Here is a 24,361-nt window from a genome sequence, read left to right as displayed (position 1 = left end):
GCCCCCCCCCCCCCCCGCTTTGGCCCTCTGTGCAACAGGTTTGATTAACTCTTATTAAAGGAGTCTGGAAGAGTTCAGCGTCATATTATGGTACATTCCGTAAATCAGCGTCATATTATGGTACATTCCATAAATCTTTATGCAGCACTGTGCCTTCACGTATTGCTGGGCCTTCACACACAAGTACATTTACCAAGGGTAGCATGGGGCATTGGACAATGTACTGGCTCTCAGCCCTCACTTACTAGCCTCACTTCCTTAGACAAGTTCCCCAACGTCTCTGAGCTGGGTTTTGATTTCTAAAATGGATATACTAGATACTCATATAATAAGTGAGAAATCTGCAGAAGAGGTTTCTAAACTAAAGTGTTATATAAATGCTAGATGATGTTACCATCATTATCTCACCATGAGAAGAATTTGTCAGAAATACCTTAAACCTATTAAGTTGGTAAATTGGGAATCTAGAAAATCTGAACTCAGATTTTCAGATGTGCTGGCTGGAAATAGGTAAAGGGAGTCAAAGGGTACGAACTTCCATTTATAAGATAAATAAGTCCTTAAGGTGTAATGCACAGCATATATATAGTATAGTAACTATAGGAAACTATACTAAATTATATATTTGAAAATTGCTAAGAGTAAATCTTAAAAGTTTTTATCACAAGCCAAAACAAAATAACTACGTGAGGTGATGAATGTTAACTAAATTTATGGTGGTGATTGTTTCATAGTATGTACATATATCAAATCATTATCTTGGGCACCCTAAACGTACACAATGTTATATATCAATCGTATCTCAATAAATCTGGAAAATAAATAAAGTTGGTAAAGTTTTGCTCTTGAGTGAAATCATATGCATGTTTGCCATGTTGTTATGTTGGTCCAGTGCCAGACAGTGATGAAAATATGCTTCTCTGGTGTTTGGCCTGTACCATGAACAAGGAGCATGTAGTAAATACAAGTCTGAAATGCAGGTAAAAATTGTGTACTTTGGGAGCCTTGATGTCAGTTAAGGATGCAATTTAAGAAAGGAAATACTCTGAATTCATTTTCTATGAAATAGTGAATTACCTAATAATTAATATGATGAAACAGATTTTTGATATTATGTATTATTTTCAGTAAATGAAATGAAATTTAGCATCTGAAAATTATAAAGACCTATTCAGGTATTTGAATGTCAGTGCTGAAAATGTGAATTTCTTATCAATCAAATGATACACCTCAGTAAGAGACTTATATGTGATTGTGTGTTTTATTTCATTTCAGATTAAGTCTCTCAGCAAAAATCTGTGAGAAAACAGTCCTGAAGCGAATATTGAAAGAACTATGGAAGCTAGTTCTCAACAAAATAGAAAAACAAATTGTCCTCCCTCCTCTGACAGATCAAACAGTAAGTATTCAAACTAACATTTGATTATGTTTTCAGTAGCCCATCTAATTGTTTTTTGTTTCAATGAATGGTTTTGATCCAGACGAAATAGTAATTAAATTCATTTTGGGAAAAAGGGTGTGATATACAGTGTCTTAGCAATGATCATTCCAATGACATCACCTTGTACAAATCAATTTTTTTCTTTTGCATTATGGCTTATTACAAGATATTGAATATAGTTCCCAGTGTTAAACAACAGGATCTTGTTGTTTATCCATTCTATATATAATAGTTTGCATCTGCTAGTCCCAAACTCCCAATGCAATCCTCCCGCACCCCCATCACAACTCAATTTTAAATAGTGGCAATAGCAGTCATACTTCACACTGGCTTGACATTTCAAACGTTATCTCTTGAAAAACAAATGCATCAAAGCTCAACTTGTAGAGTTATCTGGTCTACACATGTAATTTTTATTTAATTTTATTATGACCCCCCCCCACCCCAGGGAAATAGATTTTTGATAGAATATGCCTGCTGTGTTTCTTTCTGCAATTTTACAGTTGAAGAAGATAAAGCCAGCACTGCTATCTGGAATTTTTTTTACTTTTCCCTTTTGCTTTAATCTATCACCTTCGCCCTTGGTGGCTAATACAGGAGACATCTTTTAGTGCGTTTGAAGAGTGTGATTGTATCATACACAGTGAAATCAAAAAAGAACCGGAAAGATCAGTTGGCAGCAAAAGTCAGACAGTGGTCAAGTGGATACCCCGTCCAGCTAACTCAGCATATCCTGAGCCAAGCGAGGAAAGAAATAACCCTAATAAGCACCTGCTATGGAATAATTTTTTTTGTCTGTGACTGAGGACGATAACTTGATGCAAATAATGAGTAATTATAAACTAAACTAAAATATATATTGACACCATTAATCATGCACACTCAGTCCATATTTATCCAGTGAGATTATATAGAAAATGTTTTCTTGTAAAGTGTTCCAAGGTGCAAAGATTTATATGTTTGTGTTGATTTACGGCCAGACAGTGAGTGTTAAATATAAATCACTTTGAGTTTTGCTTCATGCCATGAGTGTATGGTATAATCATTATAGCCTACACGTGTGGGTAGCCAAATCACATACAGAAACACACACACACACACACCCCCTATTCTGCTATAACTCGTAATGCATTTCTGTAACACCAGTTACCTGTCATTTAATTTGCCAACAGAGGAATGATGTCAGTGCAATGTGCAAGTCGCGTTGCTTTATAAGTAAATTTTTCTAGGTGAGAGGCTTGGGAATATAACAGAATAGCCATATACTTCAGCAGAAAAGGAAAGAGCACTCAGCTTGGCTGCTACACAGGCAGGAGCCCTTTCATCCTGTTTTTAAAAAGATAAAAAAGAGGAAGGGGGCATACTTGCACATTGGTCTGTATCCAGATACATGCACCTAGCCTCTCACACATGGCAGGCTACCCTGTCCCTGCGCTCAGAGCTCCACTTCTACAGGCATTGTCTCAGCCCACGTTATACTCTATTGTGCTGTCGTTTGGCAGTTTTTTTACATTTTTAATATCCCTCGAGGTAGCCACCAGCTTCACTGAGCTCCCTTTGAGCTGTTCATGCTGTCTCCCAAAGTAGCATTTATTGTTTTTGATAGTTCTTTGGTAACAAAATTGCATGGACTTTGCACTGCCCCCTCCTATTTTCCCCCAAAGCCCTACTATTTCTAATGCACAACTTTATAGAATATGAGTTTTTTTCAAGACTACACCTATCATGTTATAATAGCAGAAGTGCTGTATATGACATTTCATTTTTTGATATAAGATCTTCCCTAGGAAAGCTAACCATCACCTCAATTTTCTCGAACATCAAGATCTCCAAGTGTGGATTTCTCAATGACTATACAGAGGCTCCAATAAAAACATGGAGACTACTACTTCAGAATAGCTGGTTTTCCTTATTGTGAAAACATTCTAGGCTACTGTTGAGTATTCTAGCAGTGCTTCTGATGTTTATTCTGATGTTCTTCAAGCTCTCCCCAGGGCCTCGGGGTACTAGGGAAAACCTCTGGCTGAGGGAGGAGTTACTAGGGCAGGGCTCTGAGAGATTGGATGGCATGTCAGGTGGACCAGCTCCACCTTCTTCAGCTGTGGATCTTGACATTTTGCATAGATTTATTTTGGGCGGGGGGGAGTGGAGTGAAGTAGTTGCCTCTGCTACAGATAAAGAAATTAAAGATAAAGCTCTCACTAAACTGGATACACTAGCAGTAGCCCATTCAGAAACTCAGACTAAAACTTCCAGAAGTAGGATGCCTATGAAGATAGTCGTATTGCCAGCAGTACTAGATATCTTTGATCCAAGCTGTAAAATAGACCAGTTAAGGGCTTATGGCAGTAAAGTCAGAAATATAATAAGAAAACTAGAGTACATTGTCTATTGACTACATTTCTACTTTGACTGTTACTGAAGATCTTATGACTGAGTCCTCTTCTCTCCTTTTCTATGCGTGTGTCTCTAGGGACCCCAGATGATTTTCATTGCAGCTAAAGATCTGGGACAACTATCCAAACTGAAGGTAATAAGAATAAAGAAATTACTAGTTGTCTATGAAAAGTAATGAGCTGACTACAACTCTGTGAGAAACCAACCTCCTCTTAGTAATGGTATTTAATATGGCAGGACTATAGGAGAATGTGTGTCTGGGATCTCACAACCTGCTTTAAGAATGAATCAGATCAAAATTTAGGGACTGAATTGGTACTGTCTTCTTCTCCCCACACTCCGTATTTCTCATATTTTCCAATTCGTAGAGCAACTGGGAATTTTTGACTTTGTGTTGAAGCATGAAGCATTACTGCTTTAAATTAGACTAAATTAGAGAGCATATTTTCTTCTCTATAGTAAACTGACTTTGTATGAATAAAGGCAAAGAATGCTTCATAGAAATCCAGTAAAGTCTAGAGAACTCTTAAGGTAAGAAACCTAATGCGGGAAAATAAACTCATCAAAGCAGACATTGAACTCGTCGACATAATCAACCCCATTATAACAAGGATTTGCTGTATAAATAACCTTACCTTTTATTATCGCTTGAGACTCACAAGACTTTGCAGTTGTGCAGGGAACCTCAGGTTTTTTTCCCCTCTGGAATAGGAACTTGATTGGTTAAAATACATATTGTGGTTCTGTGACGGGCTTTTTTCGCTTAGCATAATGTCCTGCAGGTTCATCCATGTTGTAGTACATGGCAGGATTTCCTTCCTTTTAAAGGCTGAATAATATTCTACTGTAAGTGTATACCATGTTTTTTATCCATTCATGTATCAGTGGACCACATATAGGCCAACATTGTGCCTGTAGCTGAAATATTTGTTCCTGTTTCATTACTACCTATTAGAATATAGTATAGCATGGGGGTGGGTTCCAGATACTGACCACCTTGGCTCAAATTCCACCTCAGCTGCTTCCAAATACGTGACACTGCCCAAAGTATTTAACCTAATTTTCAGATTTGGGATTTGTAAAATCCAGACAATGTTAGCACTTGGTTCAGAGAATTGTTGTGAGGATAAATGAGATAATGCATGCATTATCTTTGCATGGTGTCTGTCAAGAGTATGCCACCTCCCACTCACAGAGGTTATCTTGCTTCCTCCCTCAGCTGGCAGCTCAGGGTTAGGTATCACTGGCACTCTTTTGTGTGTACAACACAGGCAAAGGATAATCCATTTGACTGTATAATTACTTACTGAGATAAAATAGGTGCCTTATAATGTCAGTACTTTATTATATCACCTTCATTATCCCCTTTGTCAGAAAAAATTAAAAGCCAATAATCCATTTAGAAGACATAACCGTGACATAAAATTCTCACAGGTATTCAGTGATGTTGGTGGTTCAGAGGGAAAAGTAGAAGGTAGATGTCACTGTCAAACTATCGTTTTGGATCTTGGATCTTCATTGCTTTCTTTATCCCTCTTATTACCTCCATGACATTTCTAGGCCCAACTGTGAAAAATGGATTTATACAGTATTGAAGTTTCTCATAGAAAACCATGAAAGTGAAACATCACAGTGTCTTATTACAAAAGAAATAGCCCTGGCTATGTGTCTAGCATTCTGTGTGACATCGGGAAACGTATTCCATCTCCCCCAGTTTCAGTCTTCTGAACTGAATGTTTGTTATATCAGCTATAACTATTTCAGTTTCAAGTGATGGAAAGCCAGACTAACAAAAGCAAGAAAGGAATTCATTGCTCCATGAAATTTTATAGTCCTGGGATAACTCTGGTTTCCATCACTGCTTGATTAGGAAGTCAAACAATGTTACAGAACCCAGTTACTCACTGTGTCTCAACTCTGCTCATTCCTTGTTTGACTTACTGCCTGAACAAACCTCCCTTCCTGTTTGTAAGATGGTTCTCTGCTTATATCTAACATTTTTGAACTTGAAATCTTGTAAAAAAAAAAAAAAAAAAAAGAACATCCCCTTGGTGTAAGGAATTCCAGCAAAGTCCACTGGCACATCATTAACTCTAATAGAATATTATCACCACTCCCAAGCCAACCACTGTGGCCTGGGGAATGGCATATGCTATTTGGCTTAATTCACATACCCACCCCTGAGCTGGGGGTGCAGGCAGCCCCGTTCAAATCTTACAAACACTAAATGGGAGAGACTGGATCCTCAGTGGGCATATGCACGCTACTTGGGAAAAATCAGAGTCCACAGAAAACATCACACTTTAGGTCCCTTCGTGGCCTCAAAATTTCCTCAATTCAGTGAATTCTCTTTTGATTATAATGAACTAAAAGCAAATTATGAATAAAATGTCCTAAAAGAGTTAATTCATTAAGACTGAAATAATCTGAAGGACTAAAAATAGATTCGTGTTATCCATAGGTGATAGAAAAATAACTTAGTTTTAAATCATGTTTTCCAATTATTGTCCCTTGATTTTTAAATTTTTGGTCCATTTAGTTGTTATTATTTGAATTACAGAGCAATAAGCCCTTTATCTAAAAAATTAAAACTCTAGCCAAAACACAGAATTGCAAATTTTTTAACTGAAGTTGATTTACTGTGTTGTGTTAATTTCTGCTATACAGTAAAGTGATTCAGTTATACATATATATACATTCTTTTAAAAATTCTTTACCATTGTGGTTTACCACAGGAGATTGGATATAGTTCCCTGTGTAATACAGTAAGACCTTGTTGTTTATCCATTCTATATATTATAATGGTTTGCATTTGCTAACCCCAAACTCCCAATCCATTCCTCCCCCAACCACCCCTTGGCAACAAGTCTCTTCTCTATGTCTGTGAGTTTGTTTCTGTTTTGTAGATAGCTTCATTTGTGTCATATTTTAGATTCCACATATAAGTGATATCATGGTATTTGTCTTTCTCTTTCTGACTTACCTCACTTAGTATGATGACCTGTAGTTCCATCCGTGTTTTGCTGCAAGTAGCATTATTTCATTCTTTTTTATGGCTGAGTAGTATTCCATTGTATATATGTACCACACCTTCTTTATCCATTCATCTGTCAATGATATTTAAGTCATTTCCATGTCTTGGCTATTGTGAATTGTGCTGCAATGAACATAAGGGTGCATGTATCTTTTTGAATTGTAGTTTTGTCCAGATATATGCCCAGGAGTAGGATTGCTGGATTGTATGGCAACTCTATTTTTAGTTTTTTGAGGAACCTCCATATTGTTTTCCATAGTGGCTGCACCAACTTACATTCCTACCAACAATGTAGGAGGATTTCCTTTTCTCCACACCCTCTCCAGCATTTGTTATTTGTAGAGTTTTAATGATGGCCATTCTGATCTGTGTGAGGTGATTCCTGATTGTAATTTTGATTTGCATTCCTCTAAAAATTAGTAATGTTGAGCATCCTTTCATGTGCCTGTGGCCATCTGTATGTCTTCTTTGGAGAAATGTCTATTTAGTTCTTCTGCCCATTTTTTGATTGGGTTGTTCGGTGTTCTATTGTTGAGTTGTATGAGCTGTTTGTATATTTTGGAAATTAACCCTTCTCAGTCACATCACCTGCAAATATTTTCTCCCAGTCTATAGATTGTCTTTTCATTTTGTTTATGGTTTCCTTTCTGTGCAAAAGGTTGTACATTTTTTGTTTTTTATTATTAACATCTTTATTGGAGTATAACTGCTTTACAATGGTGTGTTAGTTTGTGCTTTATAACAAAGCGAATCAGCTATACGTATACATATATCCCCATATCCCCTCCCTCTTACATCTCCATCCCATCCTCCCTATCTCACCCCTCTAGGTGGTCACAGTGCACCAAGCTTGTCTCCCTGTGCTATGTGGCTGAAAAGCTTGTACATTTGATTAGGTCCCATTTCTTGGTTTTTCCTTTTATTTCTATGGCCTTGGAAGACTGACCTAAGAAAACATTGGTACAATTTATGTCAGAATGTTTTGCCTATGTTCTCTTCTAGGCAGAACTGCAAATTTTATAAAGCTGTTTTCCCATATTTTACTAGAATGTCACTTTCAATGTTGTTTTTGTTTTCATTTTACATCATGGGTCTTTTCATTTTCATGTATTAATTTGAAAGCATATTTGATCCATAGGAAAAGCATCATTTGAAATAATTGTATTGATGAGTAAATTCAGAAATCCTATATAGAAATATTAACAAATGACTACCTTATAGAAATATTAACAAATGACTACCTTAGAACAATGAGGGAAACTAATTGCTTTTCTGCATGTGATTATGATTTAGGATTAATTCATTAAGCAAACATTCAGATTTTGACATAGTCTATATTACTTCATCCTCTGGAACTTTATAATGTATGTATATTAAGTATGCCCAACTTATCACTATTTTCTGGTATCAGATTTATTTGGCATAACATTTTTTAAAAAATGAATACATCCTTATGGACAGGTGATACAATATCAAAACCAGTTAGTAAAAATACATCTGAGACTATGAATTTACTGCAGGCAAGGAGTAACTCATTACAAGACTTTTTCAGAGACTACCTTATTTCAATGAGCTATTGCTAAATCCCAGAAAATCATTTCTTGCAAGAATTGTATTTTTCTATAGCACTAACATATATTATGTATTAGCATCTATTAAGAAATAATCTGACCACATCAAGAAGCCAGTCAAGATTGATGAAGTCAGAGAGAGTTATTTAATATAAAGTAAAGCATTTCTCTCTATAATTTGGCAAAAAATTTCCATCCTTTTTTGGGGTCTCAGTGGGTAGTTAATATTCTAACTACCCATTTTTGAAATATTTTAAAAATATTAAATGGACTCATATGTTTGTGTTGAAATCCCTACATCAGAGAAAGAGGCAGTGAGATGCAGAATTGTATATCATGGATCCAGCATTATACCATGTTTTCAACAATATTCAGAGGCGTGTGATTCCATTCAAGCATATTGAATCATTTTAGGATATGCTGAAGAAGTACAATTCAATTACCAAAAACATATTGAGGGCCTGGCAGGTGATAATTGCCAAGATAGGCACTGAAAGTCTGCAGAAGTGAGTAAAACATATAGATTATCTTCAGAAAGTCATGGCCTCTACTAAATGACAAAGACAAAGGCTAGAATAGAAGGATGAGCCACTGTCTGTGACTGTACAATTTGTACACTGCACAAAACTGTCCCACTAAGGGAGTGAATGACGGCCGAGTTAGGGACCATGCAACACTTGCTAAGCCACATGTATTGATGTGCAGCTGTGCCCCGTAGAAAAAGAGGCACCTCTTATTACTAACCAAAAGCACTGATCCCTTGACCAAGTCATGCATTCTCAGAGCTACATCAGCTTTCCTTCTAATTCACAAAGAGGCACTTACATAAGTTAGAATTTAAGCTCCAGGAGGACAAAAGTCTTTCTTTTATGAAATAATATATCTGTCACCTAGAACAGTGCTGGCACATAATAAGCACTCAATAAATATTTGTTGAATGTTGTTGACATAGAATAGTGGATGCCCTGGGGAGATTATATCAATATGGGGGTCAGGAATTTCTAAATTTTTCTTTTAGACAAAATTCCTTTATTGTTGTCTTCAACTTTCTACCATCATCATTTCCCTAAAATAGTTTTAAATAAAGAGAGAGTTCATAATGAACAATGAGGAAAATGCATTGTTAATATGGAAATCAGTTCCAAAATACTGAAAAATGACTTTAAAATATAGAAAATCTCCAGAGCCGAAATCAGTTAATTCTTTAGGAATTTTCCTGGTAATGACTAAGCATTAAGTGTATCCTAGAAAGAAAATAAAGTGGGAGCATTAAAGTAGGTTTTATCAGTGATAATTGAATTACCTCCTAAATCCCTTACATGATGGACCTTCCTCTGTGTGACAGAACAGAAAGCAGGAATTAAGGTGGAAAAGCTTGGACACACATTTTCCAGGTTTATCTCTTTTTTTTTTCCCCTATCCTTAGCTTACAGGTGAAAAATAAAGCCACCTATGAATCAAAGCACTGCTTTTTAAGTAAACATTTAAAAGCATTTTAAAATTAAAACATTCAAAAGCATTTCTTCTTTTGGCAAAATGGATTTTTATTAAATATCTGACAAAATCATCCTCTAAAATGTGTTCATATGAAAAAGATATCTCAAATGGGAAATATCTGCATACAGGGATTATATACAGATTTTGTTTGAAAACAGTTGTCAAATAAATGAACTGGTAATTTTATAAGCAGTTTTTCACTTGTTTTCCAGGAGCACATGATTCGAGAGGATACCAAGGGTCTGACACGGAGACAGTGTTCTATAATGGAGGTGGTCCTGGCTACCATCAAGGTAAGGTTATAGTGTCCCTGGATATGGATCCAGAGTTCTCTGTGTACCCTCAGAGAAAGGTACCCCCATGTGCATGTCTGTAGAGCTGTGCCATCCATAGACACAGCAGACAGTTGTACACGTACATTCCGGGAGTGTGTCAGACTTAGGCCATACTATGTCATTATTACATCCATATTGCTCTGCCCTTAGAGTTGTTTCCTTTGTCTACCTTTAGAAAATGTGTTTGAAATCTGTGTTTAACAGGTGTTTTCAAAGAAAGACATGTACCCCCAAAGCCTAGTTAAATAGATACTTCAGGGGATTTAGGGTTAACAGAATTTCTGTTTGTGTTTTCTATGCCTGCTGAAATGGTTTTGGAAAGATCAATTTTCTCTTCTCTCTTAGTAAGGACAATAATTTAGTTTTCTGCTGAAAACGCAAAGGCATTGCATTGTGTGCATCAATTTTTCATAGCCAAAGGTTGACCAAAAGTTATTGGACTGTGGGCTAAATATAGGCAGATCTCAAAACATAACTTAGAAGTTCTTTGTTTTCATGTGATTCTTTATAGATTTATATACATACAATTTATATTTATATGTGAAAGTTTATTAAAGAGTGAAAAATTAATTCATCTCCTAAATTTGGACTGTGTCCAATGTCTCAATACTTCACTTGGGGAAGCATCTGTTTTCAAAGATGTGTGAATAGTGTAGCAAAGAACTGTGAGCTACCACAAGCCATTTTCCGAGCACAGAATAATCTCACTGGATAGAAACAGACACTGCAACGGTAGTCATTAACAATTGGACACCTTCAAAACACTATTACTTCATGACTTTTGTAGTTTCAGCATTTAATAAGGGGACATCTGTGTCAAAAACTGCAAAATGAAATTTGTGAGGTGACTATTTTGTGACACCTGGTGGAATGTGGCAAGTGTGAATTTCAGCAGTGAGATGACAGTGATGGAGTTTCTGAAGATGCAGCCAGAGTATGGGCTGGAGGTATAAACATTTTTCAAAATCATTTTTTTTAATGGTAAACATGAAAAAAAAGGAAAAAAAAAAAAACCTGTTCTTTTTGAAAATAATTTTCAAAAATAGGAATAAGAAATGACTGACCCTATGGAGTTATAGAAGCACTAAATGGCTACAAATAAGGAAGTGATAGTACAAAAAATAACTCCAAGGCACACCATGAACAGTAAAAAAAAATAATAATAAGATTTAAAAAATCATAATTCAGCCCTTCATGGATTTTATAAGGTCAATGGATGACTCTAAGAGACAGCACCAGAAAAATATGTTCTGTGAAAATAGAGAATGGCATTCAATGTACTGACAGGCCTGGCTCCTGTTCCTAACCCCAGCATTTCTCTAATTCTTCTTGGTGGGGACAAATGACCACCTCCTGCAGGACTAGTTCTGCCCAAACTCTGGGACAATCCTGATCCCCAAGCAGATCCCCCTGATCTACATGTTGACAGCTCAACTATCCCATCTTCCTTCCCAGGTCATCCAATGATATTTTAGTTCAGCCTCAGCCACCAGACACTTGCCTTGCTCTTTAGGAAAAAACTACTGCCTGGTATCCAAGATCCAGCAAATGAATCCATGTCATTATCTTGTTCTCTAGGACCAGAGTCTGACCCTGGTCCTTCTGAACCTCAGAGTCTGAGGTCAGGTCTTCAGCCTCCTTATTTCCCAACTTTTTCTCTGGGGTCCCCATGCTGTACCTGCTTTGAGACCCTTTTATCTTTTCTGACTCTGAGATTCGCCCTGACTATACTACAAGGCACTAACTGTAATGTTGACTGCAAAGGAATTCAGGAGAAAGAGGGGTACTACTTAAAAGAATTGTAGCCTCAAGAGCTAGTGATTCAATGTCTGCTGGGAGCCCAGCAAAGGGAATACTGTAAGGCAGAGACTTCATGAGAAAGATATTATACCGAAGCAGTAGATGCTACCCAGGCTGCCAAAGACATGATCCTTAAGTCCTCTTTAGCTGAATTTAAGCAAATAAGCTGGACATGAGAAAGTGAGAACTGAAGGAAGAGAATGCTATGGAATTTGTAGACTATAGACTGAAATAGTGTGTGCATTATTTCAGTCATCTTTCGTATACGTAAATTCTCTCTCCTGATCCTTATAAGCAACTTGTGTGTTAGGTACATCAAGAATGATCATTCACATTTTACAGATGAAAAAGCAGAGGCTAAGCAGATTTAACTTGTTTGCCTAAGGCCACAGAGTTGCTTGTAATTGGCAGAGCTGAGAAAAGATTCCAAACTCTAAAATCAGTGTCCTTGCTTCTGTTTCATTATTTAACTAAATGTTAACAAGGTGTAGGAAAATGTAGCAAGCCAAAACAGGTAATATTCCTACAGGGAGATAAGTTCTTTTTAAATTAAAATACTGTATTTCAATTATTTAGTTTTCTTTTTAATTATTTAAAATAATGTGAAATCCTTCAACCTCTACACAAGTACCAATGAAAATATTAACTTTCTTAAATACTAAAATTCTAATTGGACTGGATTAGTCATACCAGTTGCAGGTAGTTTCAATTGTAAGTTAAAAGGATAGAACATGGCACAAGAAACAGAATTACAATGATCTGCCGCAGCTGGTGTGGTTGGCCTTTGAGACATTACATTTACCTGCCAACACTGAGCCAAATCAACAGTATTGAAAATAAAAGGACAAGGCAACAGCTCTGAAACAGACAGCTAACAACTTAATCAGTATGTGCAAGCTGCTACAGAGGCCAGTGGAGAAACCCTATTTAAAGTTGAGCTTTTGAAGAACTACAATCCTGCATCCTGTGGACCAAAAAACACATTCTCAGAAACTTAGGTAAAATTAAAAGGCAGAGGACTATGTACCAGATGAAGGAACAAGATAAACCCCCAGAAAAACAACTAAATGAAGTGGAGATAGGCAACCTTCCAGAAAAAGAATTCAGAATAATGAGAGTGAAGATGATCCAGGACCTCAGAAAAAGAATGGAGGCAAAGATCAAGAAGGTGCAAGAAATGTTTAACAAAGACCTACAACAATTAAAGAACAAACAAACAGAGATGAACAATACACTAACTGAAATGAAAAATACACTAGAAGGAATCAGTAGCAAAATAACTGAGGCAGAAGAACGGATAAGTGACCTGGAAGACAGAATGGTGGAAATCACTGCTGTGGAACTGAATAAAGAAAGAAGAATGAAAATAAATGAAGACAGCCTAAGAGACCTCTGGGACAACATGAAATGCACCAACATTTGTGTTATAGGGGTCCAAGAAGGAGAAGAGAGAGACAAAGGACCCAAGCAAATATTTGAAGAGATTATAGTTAAAAACTTTCCTAACATGGGAAAGGAAATAGCCGCCAAAGTCCAGGAGGCACAGAGTCCCAGGCAAGATAAACCCAAGGAGAAACACACTGAAACAAATAGTAATCAAATTGACAAAAATTAAAGACAAATATTAAAAGCCAAATTGGCAAAAATTAAAGACAAAAATTATTGAAAGCAGCAAGGGAAAAATGACAAATAACATACAAGGGAACTCCCATAACGTTAACAGCTGATTTCTCTGCAGGAACTCTACAAGCCAGAAGGGAGTGGCACGATATATTTAAAGTGATGAAAGGGAAGAACCTACAACCAAGATTACTCTACTCAGCGAGGATCTCATTCAGATTCAATGGAGAAATGAAAAGCTTTACAGACAAGCAAAAGCTAAGAGAATTCAGCACCACCAAACCAGCTTTACAACAAATGCTAAAGGAACTTCTTTAAGTGGGAAACACAAGAGAAGAAAAGGACCTACAAAAACAAACACATAACAATTAAGAAAATGGTAATAGGAACATACATATCAATAATTACCTTAAACGTGAATGGATTAAATGCTCCAACCAAAAGACACAGGCTTGCTGAATGGATACAGAATCAAGATCCATATATATGCCGTCTACAACAGGCCCACTTCAGACCTAGGGACACATACAGACTGAAAGTGAGGGGATGGAAAAAGATATTCCATGAAAATGGAAACCAAAAGAAAGCTGGAGTAGCAATACTCTTATCAGCTAAAATAGACTTTAGGGGCTTCCCTGGTGGCGCAGTGGTTGAGAGTCCGCCTGCCGATGTAGGGGACGCGGGTTCGTGCCCCGGTCCGGGAGGATCCCACGTGCTGCGGAGCGGCTGGGCCCGTGAGCCATGGCCGCTGAGCCTGCGCGTCCGGGGCCTGTGCTCCGCAGCAGGAGGGGCCGCGGCAGTGAGAGGCCTGCGTACCGCAAAAAAAAAAAAAATAGACTTTAAAAGAATGTTACAAGAGACCAGGAAGGAGACGACATAATGATCAAGGGATCAATCCAAGAAGATATAACAATTATAAATATATATGCACCCAAAATAGGAGCAGCTCAATACATAAGGCAACTGCTAACAGCTATAAGAGAGGAAATCGACAGTAACACAATAATAGTGGGGGACTTTAACACCTCACTTACACCAATGGACAGATTCATCCAGGCAAAAAATTAATAAGGAAACACAAGCTTTAAATGACACAATAGACCAGATAGATTTAATTGATATTTACAGGCCATTCCTTCCCAAAACAGCAGATTACACTTTCTTCTCAAGTGCACACGGAACATACTCCAGGATAGATCACATCTTGGGTCACAAATCAAGCCTCGGTAAATTTAAGAAAATTGAAATCATATCACGCATCTTTTCCCACCACAACACCATGAGATTAGAAATAAATTACAGGGAAAAAACGTAAAAAACACAAACACCTGGAGGCTAAACAATATGTTACTAAATAACCAAGAGATCAATGAAGAAATCAAAGAGGAAATTTAAAAATACCTAGAGACAAATGACAATGAAAACACGATGATCCAAAACCTATGGGATGCAGCAAAAGCAATTCTAAGAGGGAATTCATAGCAATACAATCCTACCTCAAGAAACAAGAAAAATCTCAAATAAACAATCTAACATTATACCTAAAGGAACTAGAGAAAGAAGAACAAACAAAACCCAAAGTTAGCAGAAGGAAAGAAAATCATAAAGATCAGAGCAGAAATAAATGAAATAGAAACAAAAGAAAACAATAGCAAAGATCAATAAAACTGAAAGCTGGTTCTTTGACAAGATAAACAAAATGGATGAACCTTTAGGGAGACACATCAAGAAAAAGAGGGAGAGGACTCAAATCAATACAATTAGAAATGAAAAAGGAGAAGTTAAAACTGACACCACAGAAATACAAAGGATCATAAGAGACTACTATAAGCAGCTATATGCCAATAAAATAGTTAACCTAGAAGTAATGGACAAATTCTTAGAAAGATACTACCTTCTAAGACTGAACCAGAAAGAATTAGAAAATATGAACAAACCAATCACAAGTACTGAAATTGAAACTGTGATTAAAAAACACCGAAAAGGGTACCCTCCTACACTGTTTGTGGGAATGTAAATTGATGCAGCCACTATGGAGAACAGTATGGAGGTTCCTTAAAAAACTAAAAGTAGAACCACCATATCATCCAGCAATCCCACTCCTGGGCATATATCCAAAGAAAACCATAATTTGAAAAGAGACATGTACCCCAATGTTCACTGCAGCACTATTTACAGTAGCCAGGACGTGGGAACAGCCTAAACGTCCATTGACAGATGAATGGATAAAGAAGATGTGGCACATATATACAATGGAATATTACTTAGCCATAAAAAAGAATGAAATAGTGCCATTTGCAGCAACATGGATGGACTTAGAGATTGTCATACTGAGTGAAGACAGAGAAAGACAAATATCATATGATATTGCTTGTATGTGAAATCTTTTTAAAAAATGGTACAAATGAACCTATTTACAAAACAAATAGAGTCACAGATGTAGAAAACAAACTTATGGTTACCAAGGGGGAAGGGGGGAGGGATAAATTGGGAGTTCGGGACTGACATATACACACTGCTATATATAAAATAGTTAGCTAATAATAAATTACTGTATAGCACAGGGAACTCTGCTCAGTACTCTGTAATGACCTATATTGGAATAGAATATAAAAAAGAGTAGGTATATGTATAGGTATAACTGATTCACTTTTTTGTACAGCAGAAACTAACATAACATTGTAAATAAACTATACTCCAATAAAAATTAATTTAAAAAATTAGAGTATAACTGTGACATTCATGCAGTTATAAAACTTGTCCAGAGTATTATTTAACTCATCAATTAATGAGGGAACCAGTAAGATCTTATAAATGGCGCAGAGAAGATTTCCAAGAACCACCCATAAAGATAAGCAATGAGGAAAGCTGAAATAAATTTACAAATAGAGGCAAAACAGATCTAGCCACAAAACAGTCATCAGTTGCATCCCACCAGAAATAATTAATTTGCATTTCTGACAACTCTCAGTTGCCAAGAGATTGTGAAACATCATTGTAGCTGCTGCTCGTTATTCTTCCTGTACTTTACTAATTTAATTCTCCAGCACTTATGCTCAGGTTTGATAAAACTGAAGTTTGTCTGGGAAACATTGAGAGAGAGAATGCCTTCCCCTCCACAGATGCCACCTAGTCCTAGTTCAGTTTATCCCACTGCTCTTTACAGTTAGGGTATGTTATTTCATCTGATACTTCCCTGGGTCATTACATAAACAGAGTTCCAGAGCTCACCCCACCACTCCTCCAGGAAAAACAATCAAGTCCAAGTGAAACCTTCCCCTCTCAATACACTCATTTAATATTTTTCCACTTTAAGTATCATATCACCTTTCCTAAAGAAAGGAACGCTGATAATTTTTTTCATCCACCAAGGCCCCTGAAACAATTCCAGACTCTCAGTCTTCAATAAGTACTTTCTACATATGAAAATATTTTAACATTTATATAAGAAGATCAAGGTAAAGAACAAGTTTAAATATTACACCTTTGTCGACTCTTCAAAAATAAGAAAAGGCTCTTCCCATTTTGCTGTGCCTCCTCTTCATAACCATAGGTAGCTTTAGGTGCAGCTTGTGTTTCCACAGTGCGCCCAGCTGGATTGGAAAGGAACTGTAAGTGGCCATGGGTTTTTCTTTGGGAGGAGGGTGTCTGCAGTTGTAACAAACTTTCTTCAGCTCATATCACCATCGCCTACTTCCTCAGGCCTGTGCCCTTAGTCTTCTCTACATTACGGTCTCTGAAATTACACTCAGATGCCTACAAATGCTCAGAATGTGTTTCTACTTAGGGAAGAAAACTAAGACAGTTATGAATTTTCAGTTCACCTTAGAAATTTTTAAGAAGTGGGATAGAGGGATAACATATATCCATTTAGAAGAGTGTATCAGAATCATTTGTTGAGCTTTTCCAAAACATGCCATTCTGTGAGAATCCTAGATTGTACGAGGCAGGTTGCAATGAGGGTGTAGTTTAGCTTTGTTGGTACAGGGAGAGAGAGAGAACCATTTATCTAACATTAATAGAATACTATAAACACATTATCATCTCTAAATGGTTGGGAAATAACATCCTTAGTCCTATCACGTATCTCTAGTGAGTCCTCCAAAGTGATGCCTGTGCTTAATACCTGCAGCATTAGAAATGCTCATATCCCTCAATCACATCATTTATTGTCAAATATATATGTTCTCTATTACCTTACCTATAAATATTGCAATGCTTTGAATTTGCTGGACGACAAGAGCAAAAAAAGAAGAAAGAAACTCTGTGTTTCATTGCATTTCTCAGACACAAGGTTCAGGAGATGTTGGATTTCCAAGGACCACTGTGTATCCTCAGGTTGGCCTGTGTGTGCACCATTGTGTGATTAGATCATGGGGAAGATGGGAGCAGTGGGCACCTGTCCTAGAATTGCAAACTAGTATCTGGAAAATACATGACCAGGAGATACCTTCTTTATGAAATTTGACAACCCTGGATGTTTTTCTCATGTTCTGGAAACAGAAGTCAACAACCAAGTTGACACAGTATCTAAACCTGGCATTCTGTAAGCACGCTGGCCACTGCATCTTCATGATCCCATTTCTTTAACTTAAGTATTGAATGAGAGGAAGAGTCTTAAGCTGCGAGGATCTGATGTCTGTGATGCAGAGCAACACTTCAGAGATACTGAGGGAACCTGAACTACACGGTGATGACTTGGCAGTGGCCATCTGGTGCTATTTCTTTGTATCTACCTCATGTTGATCATATTGTATTATTCCATTTGAGCCTCACGATTATGGCAATAAAATCCCTCATCTAATACTTCTTTCTAAATGCCTCTGCTTACATTATTTTTTTTTCTTTTTAGCAATACTTTCATGCAGGAGGAAATGGCCTGAAAAAGAATTTCTTGGAGAAAAGCCCAGATCTTCAGTCTCTGAGATACGCTCTCAGTCTTTATACCCAAACAACTGATGCCTTGATAAAGAAATTCATAGACACTCAAACCTCACAGAGTAAGTAACACATTGGATGTGAGAATAAGTAAACTGAACACAAGTAAACTTCAACATAGAAATCATTATAAATAATATCTCTAATTTGACTATAATAAATTAAAGCAGCAATAAGAATGGGTAATTATTATTCATAGAAAATTGCCCAATCTTTAGCAAATTATTTTATAATTTCAATAACACTGGGATATGCTCAATACTAAAACTATATAGAGTGGTTGACCTTTGCTCTTGATTCTAATTTCGTAAAATTTAGTAAACCCTAGTTTTGAATATCCTTAACTGTGATATTCTAAATTTAGAACAAAAGACTTATTGTTTGTTGGTCTTTGTAACTTCCAAAGTAAGAGCATAATTCCCCAAATCCTGACTTCAAATGCAAAAATCTCCTGCTGTCGGGTTTTCAGGAGGGCAAACTCATTTAATCCTAATTTTATATGAAAAAAATTTTAACTTTTACTTTGAAATGAGCCAAGAGCCAAGTATTTTATTGGAAACTCAGATCTGTTTCATGTGGCAAAGTTCCCACCTCATAAGCTTCTAGGATATTACTGTTAAACAACCTTTCTTTCAAGTTGCTTTGTGATTTATTATATTTTGGTAATTCCATGTATTTAAGATCTGGCATTTCTCAGAGATTATTGAAAATGTCCCTCTGAGTCAAAAAAAAAAAAAAAAAAGCCATATGCAGGCTCAAACTCTAGAACATAATAAATTGCCTCCCAGATATAATAAAAAGAAATAAGAGGACACTATCTTCATTCATGAGAGTTCCTTCAAAGGAAGCATACGGATCTTTTTCCTCGGATGAACTATGTTTCGTCATGGATATTTTCATTTTTCTAATTACATGCATGGAAGATAATGCCAAGGTAGGTAGGTGCTAGGTAGGTGCTTGACCTGTCTTTAATATTATACTCTGCGCTTTCTGATAGTATCCGACTAAATGCTATAAATACTCCTTTTAATGTGATCTTCAAACCCAGCTTACATTTTAGGATGGTTCCAGAAAGGAGAAAAGAGTTGAGTCATAAAGCCTTGTCAAGATATACATTACTCCTTGAACCCATGATCCCTCAAGGTTTTCTAAACTGTGTAAATATGAATGCAGTTCTAACACATCTTATCAGAATAGTGTCGTTGCTTTATTCCCAAAGAATGTGAGTGTATAAAAACTTAGCTCTGCTTTTACAGGTATACATTATGTGTATATACACACAACCCATGTTTCAACATAGATGTTACACCAAAAAAACTACATATGTGTATCAATTGTGGTCTATGGAATTTGGCACACGTGTTGATTTTCTTTTGTATGAATTGTTTGGCAACATCAAAAATAAATAGCGGGGGGGAATAAGAGGATTCATAATCCTAATAATCCCTGACAACATAACTTATTTTCGTCTTGGTGTTTTTTCTTTTTTTTTTTTTCTGCTGTATGCAGGCCTCTCACCGCTGTGGCCTCTCCCACTACGGAGCACAGGCTCCGGACGCGCAGGCTCAGCGGCCATGGCTCATGGGCCCAGCCGCCCCGCGGCACGTGGGATCCTCCCGGACCGGGGCACGAACCCGCGTCCCCTGCATCGGCAGGCGGACTCCCAACCACTGCGCCACCCGGGAAGCCCTGTTTTTTCTTTTTTTACTCCTTCTTTTTTTTTACTTTTCTGGCTTTTTCTAAGTACACATTTTTTTTTTTTTTTTGCATAATTGAAATTGGTACTCTATGGATATGAAATGAAATGAAATGAAATGAAATGAAATGAAATTTCTCTGATAGTTACCTTCAACCATGCTGGGTGGAAACTATGTCCATCTCCTCCCTCCCTCCCTTGTCATCCCTCCAATTGCCCCCCAGCTCAGCATGATCAGGCCCAGAGGACCTGAGGTGTGAAGGGGACTTGAAGTGCCCTTTGCTCCCCCCGTCCCCATCACCTTCTAGACCCCTCTCTGCTTCAGGGTTTTGGGGGCAGACACTGAAGGGGCGGAGGGTGATGTCTTTCATGCCCCCTGTACAGCTGCGTCCAGTACCTGCTTCCTGAGGGCCCCGTGCTAGGGATCCTCCTATCTGCTCAGCTCCCTTAAGGGAGCCCTCAGTTCTTGCCTCCTGCAGCACCTACTGTGGCTTCCTGCTCCTTGAGTGTCTGCTCCTAGTGTCCAGCCCTCTGGAATGGGGTCCCAGACAGAAGGCTGCCGCCCAGCTTCCTCCAGTGGGGCCCACCGCAGCTCATATATGCTTTCCACGTCTGTGGTGATAATGGGGACTTCTCCACTGTCACCTGCCCTCTCTCTACAATTCTCCTTTCTACCTGCTCAAATACTTATACTTTCAAACTGGGGGGAGGGGAAGAGGAAGAGAGAAGCACTGCTGCCTAACAGAACATAACCATTGTTCAATCAAAAACAGAGGCGAGCCAAGTCTCATCAATTAATGGATGCAGTGTTTCTGAGTTTTTATCCAATTCCTTTCTTCCAATTCTATCACAATCCTATTGCAATACTCATTACCATAGACTGAATAATAAAGTTAGCAACAGCACCATATCCCTTATAAAATAGGGGAAGGAGAGATAGAGGAAAATTCACTGAATGTTAGAATTCTGTATGACATACCCCAAAATAGAACATATTAAAGGATGCAATCCCCATTTCTATAACAGTCCCTAAAGTCAGGGGTTGTATGTATGACTTCCAAATGCCCAGGGCCAGCCCATATTTCCTTTGGCTTCTAAGGAACCTCAACTTCCAGGGTTCTTTAACTGACAGAGAAACATAGAAAAGTTGAATTCTCGAAGTTCTTATTTACATGGGCTGCTCTACTCTTCTATGAACATTTGATACGGGGTGTGTTGAAAGAGAGGAACTTGGGTGCCACCCCTTGGATTCCTTTGGTATCCTCCCTGCAGATGCGCATTTACAATTAATAGTAGGAGCAACTCTCCCTTTTTTGTACCTGCTATCCTAGTATCAGGAAGAGTCCAAAATGACCAAATGAAGTCTCAGCTTCCAGTGTAAAATTCAAGTAATTTTCTAGAACTTGGCTCAGTACCAAATACCCGTGAATATTGTTCATTTTTGTTAATCTAATTTATATTTTGTTAATATAATTTAGAAAGACCATACTGGTGTTATGGTATCTTTCAAATATAAAATTTGAAATGGGAGCTAGTGCTACACACTGCAAACCCCTGCTACCGTCTGCCTGAGGAGCCCCATTCAGGGTAAGCTGGGCTGTCAGACAGTTAACCCCCAGGAAGCAGCCCTCAACCAGTGAAAGATAGGAAGCTGGCAGATTAAAAAACAGACAAAACATCAGCTTCCTCAGTTGGGACAACTCTAAAATGAATTCTACGCAAACTCCAGAGTTCCCCTGTGAGATGAAGCTTCATCCCTTCAGGGAGGATGCCTTCCCAGATGGACCATTTACCATGGAATGCTTGTCTCAACTCTCTGCTGGAAAGTGAGGATCCAGATTCCAGGTCACCTCTTCTACATCTAAATCCTGTGCACTTAACCATTATGCCTGCATCTTCTTGATGCTAATTAAATTATAAAAGCCAAATACCCTGAATGAATTTTCCCCATTACTTGAGCTTTTTCTCTCATGATTTCTTAAGTTAAGAATACAGAACTAATTAGAGAAACTCAACTTATAAAGTAGTGAACATTATTTGGAAGCAAATTTTACACATTTCATTTACTTTATGACTGACAAAACACAAACTGATTTTTTGTCTCCTTCATTTCTAACTCACACTCTACAAGTATTAATGAATCATCATTCAAGCGTTACTTAATCAACATGTTGTGTAAAAGAACTTGGAATCCTTTAGAAATTTAACTGTGCTTTTTAAAGCATCCATATTTTGTTCTCATATTCTCATAAAATCTTCCCTTACTCCATTTTCTTCTTTCCCTCTCTCTTGTTAAAATGTTCTTTCACATCTCTTTCTCCTTTCTGTTTTTTCCTGATATGTGTTAGCAAATTAATTGTAACATTAAATATATGGGGAAAAACAATGAATAATTAATGAATTATTTTTCCACTGTCTTCAAATTGGAAGACATACTTTCTTTAAAAATATTTTTAATTCAGTTTTTACATAAATGGGCTTGTGCGTATAGAAAAACCTGCTGTATATTGCTCACTTATGCTTTATTTTATTCCTCTTTTATTCCCTTGCTCCAAGCTCTCCATTTTCACCTTCCTTTCCTCTTTCTTTGATCTCTTTTTAGAATAGATTTAGATGTCCTCTTTCTCCAGTAATAAAAAAAAAAAAAAAAAGGGATAGCGTTTCATTAGAAATTTATGAGCACAGAGTTCAAATGAAATCCATCAGTTTGGAAAAACACTGTCTTCTCTCCTCTTTCTATTCCAAATATTGGAAAAATAAACAAATGCCAAATGGATAGAGAAGTATTCTTAAGTCCTCAAGTGAAACTGAGAGTTCGATTTTTAAGAGTATCATGTTTATTAGTCTAGCAAGGTGCTGCAGTAAGAAAACACCATATTATGTTGCATTCACTTAACAAATATTTACTGAGCATCACCTCTGAATAAAGTCCCATACCATGGGGCATATATTCAAAGCTGAACATAGCGTTAGGTACACCAGGTGCTCTAATATGGTGGTTCTCAAGCAGAGGTGAATTTGTCCCCCCAGGGCAATTAATTACAAATATCTGAAGAGCTTTGGTTGTCTCATCTGGGAGTGGTGGTCATGTTACTGGTATCTAGTGGGTGGAGAACAGGGAGGCTGCTAAATGTCTTACAGTGCACAGAACAGTCCACAACAAGAAGTTATCTAAAGTCTCCAGGTGGCAATAGTGCTGAGGTTGGGACACCCTGCTCTAATACTAGACTGAAACAACATGAGAAGTGATGTAACATGTCATGTTAGAAGAGGGAAAAATTTGCCTTGGGAAGACCGGAAAGGCAGAACAGTCAGTGGGAAAACCGAGTCATGAGGAGGTAGAAAGAGGAAGGCATTCTGGATTCAGAAACTGTCCAGGAAAGAATACACTTGCATTCTTAATTTTAAAATCCCAACATATCAAGCATATCCACAGTATATTTTTATGAGGAAAAAATGTTTATTTTGCTTTTAAAGCAAAATTCACCATATCACCACTAATAGATAGGGTTTAAAAGTACCTTAGAGTTCCTTGCACTGTTAACTATTTTGTGTAACATTAGTAGAAATTATTTTAATATTTAAAGTAATTACCATGTTCTTCTCTTGGAGTTGGCCCTATGGCTTAAATTGGGTAGTTAGCTTGAAAATTTATACTTTTTTATTGTGGTTTCTCAAAAATGTGTTACTTACAGTTTTAGAAGCGGGTACAAAATTCATTTCTTGAATCTTAATTACAATATTCATCATCATTTTTAAAAAAGCTTCTCTAACAGCTATTTCACTATACCAAGGGCTCTTTGAATATTTCATGCAGTAGCAGACAGTGAAAAATGTATAAAACTTTAACATATTAAGTAGAATTGTTTTCAGTGGATAACACAATTTGGAATGAGGCACAGAATGATTAATTGATGACCTGGCCTGTGTCATATTGTTTCCTTACCTGAGCATTTATTACAGCTTGAGGAACCTAAGTCTAAAAAGCTTTAAAGACAAAGGGGATTTTTTATGTCTAAGTTAAATGGCTCA

General features: G+C 37.2%; 1 protein-coding gene across 1 annotated transcript in view; it reads left to right on the top strand.

The window, feature by feature from the left end:
• The window catches only part of LOC103078014 (protein unc-13 homolog C-like), a 288,547-nt gene that overhangs the window by 219,605 nt on the left and 44,581 nt on the right, over positions 1–24,361 (top strand). Inside the window, exons 14-17 of the mRNA XM_007461879.1 lie at positions 1,276–1,399; positions 3,915–3,971; positions 10,153–10,233; positions 18,548–18,695. Of these exons, the coding sequence (XP_007461941.1) occupies positions 1,276–1,399; positions 3,915–3,971; positions 10,153–10,233; positions 18,548–18,695 (410 nt within the window). The remainder of the gene's footprint in view (positions 1–1,275; positions 1,400–3,914; positions 3,972–10,152; positions 10,234–18,547; positions 18,696–24,361) is intronic.

The sequence above is a fragment of the Lipotes vexillifer genome, unplaced genomic scaffold (assembly GCF_000442215.2).
Source record: "Lipotes vexillifer unplaced genomic scaffold, Lipotes_vexillifer_v1.1 scaffold1709, whole genome shotgun sequence".
Taxonomy (NCBI): domain Eukaryota; kingdom Metazoa; phylum Chordata; class Mammalia; order Artiodactyla; family Lipotidae; genus Lipotes; species Lipotes vexillifer.
The sequence above is the reverse complement of the archived record's forward strand: the minus strand, read 5'-3'. Positions and strand labels throughout refer to the sequence as shown.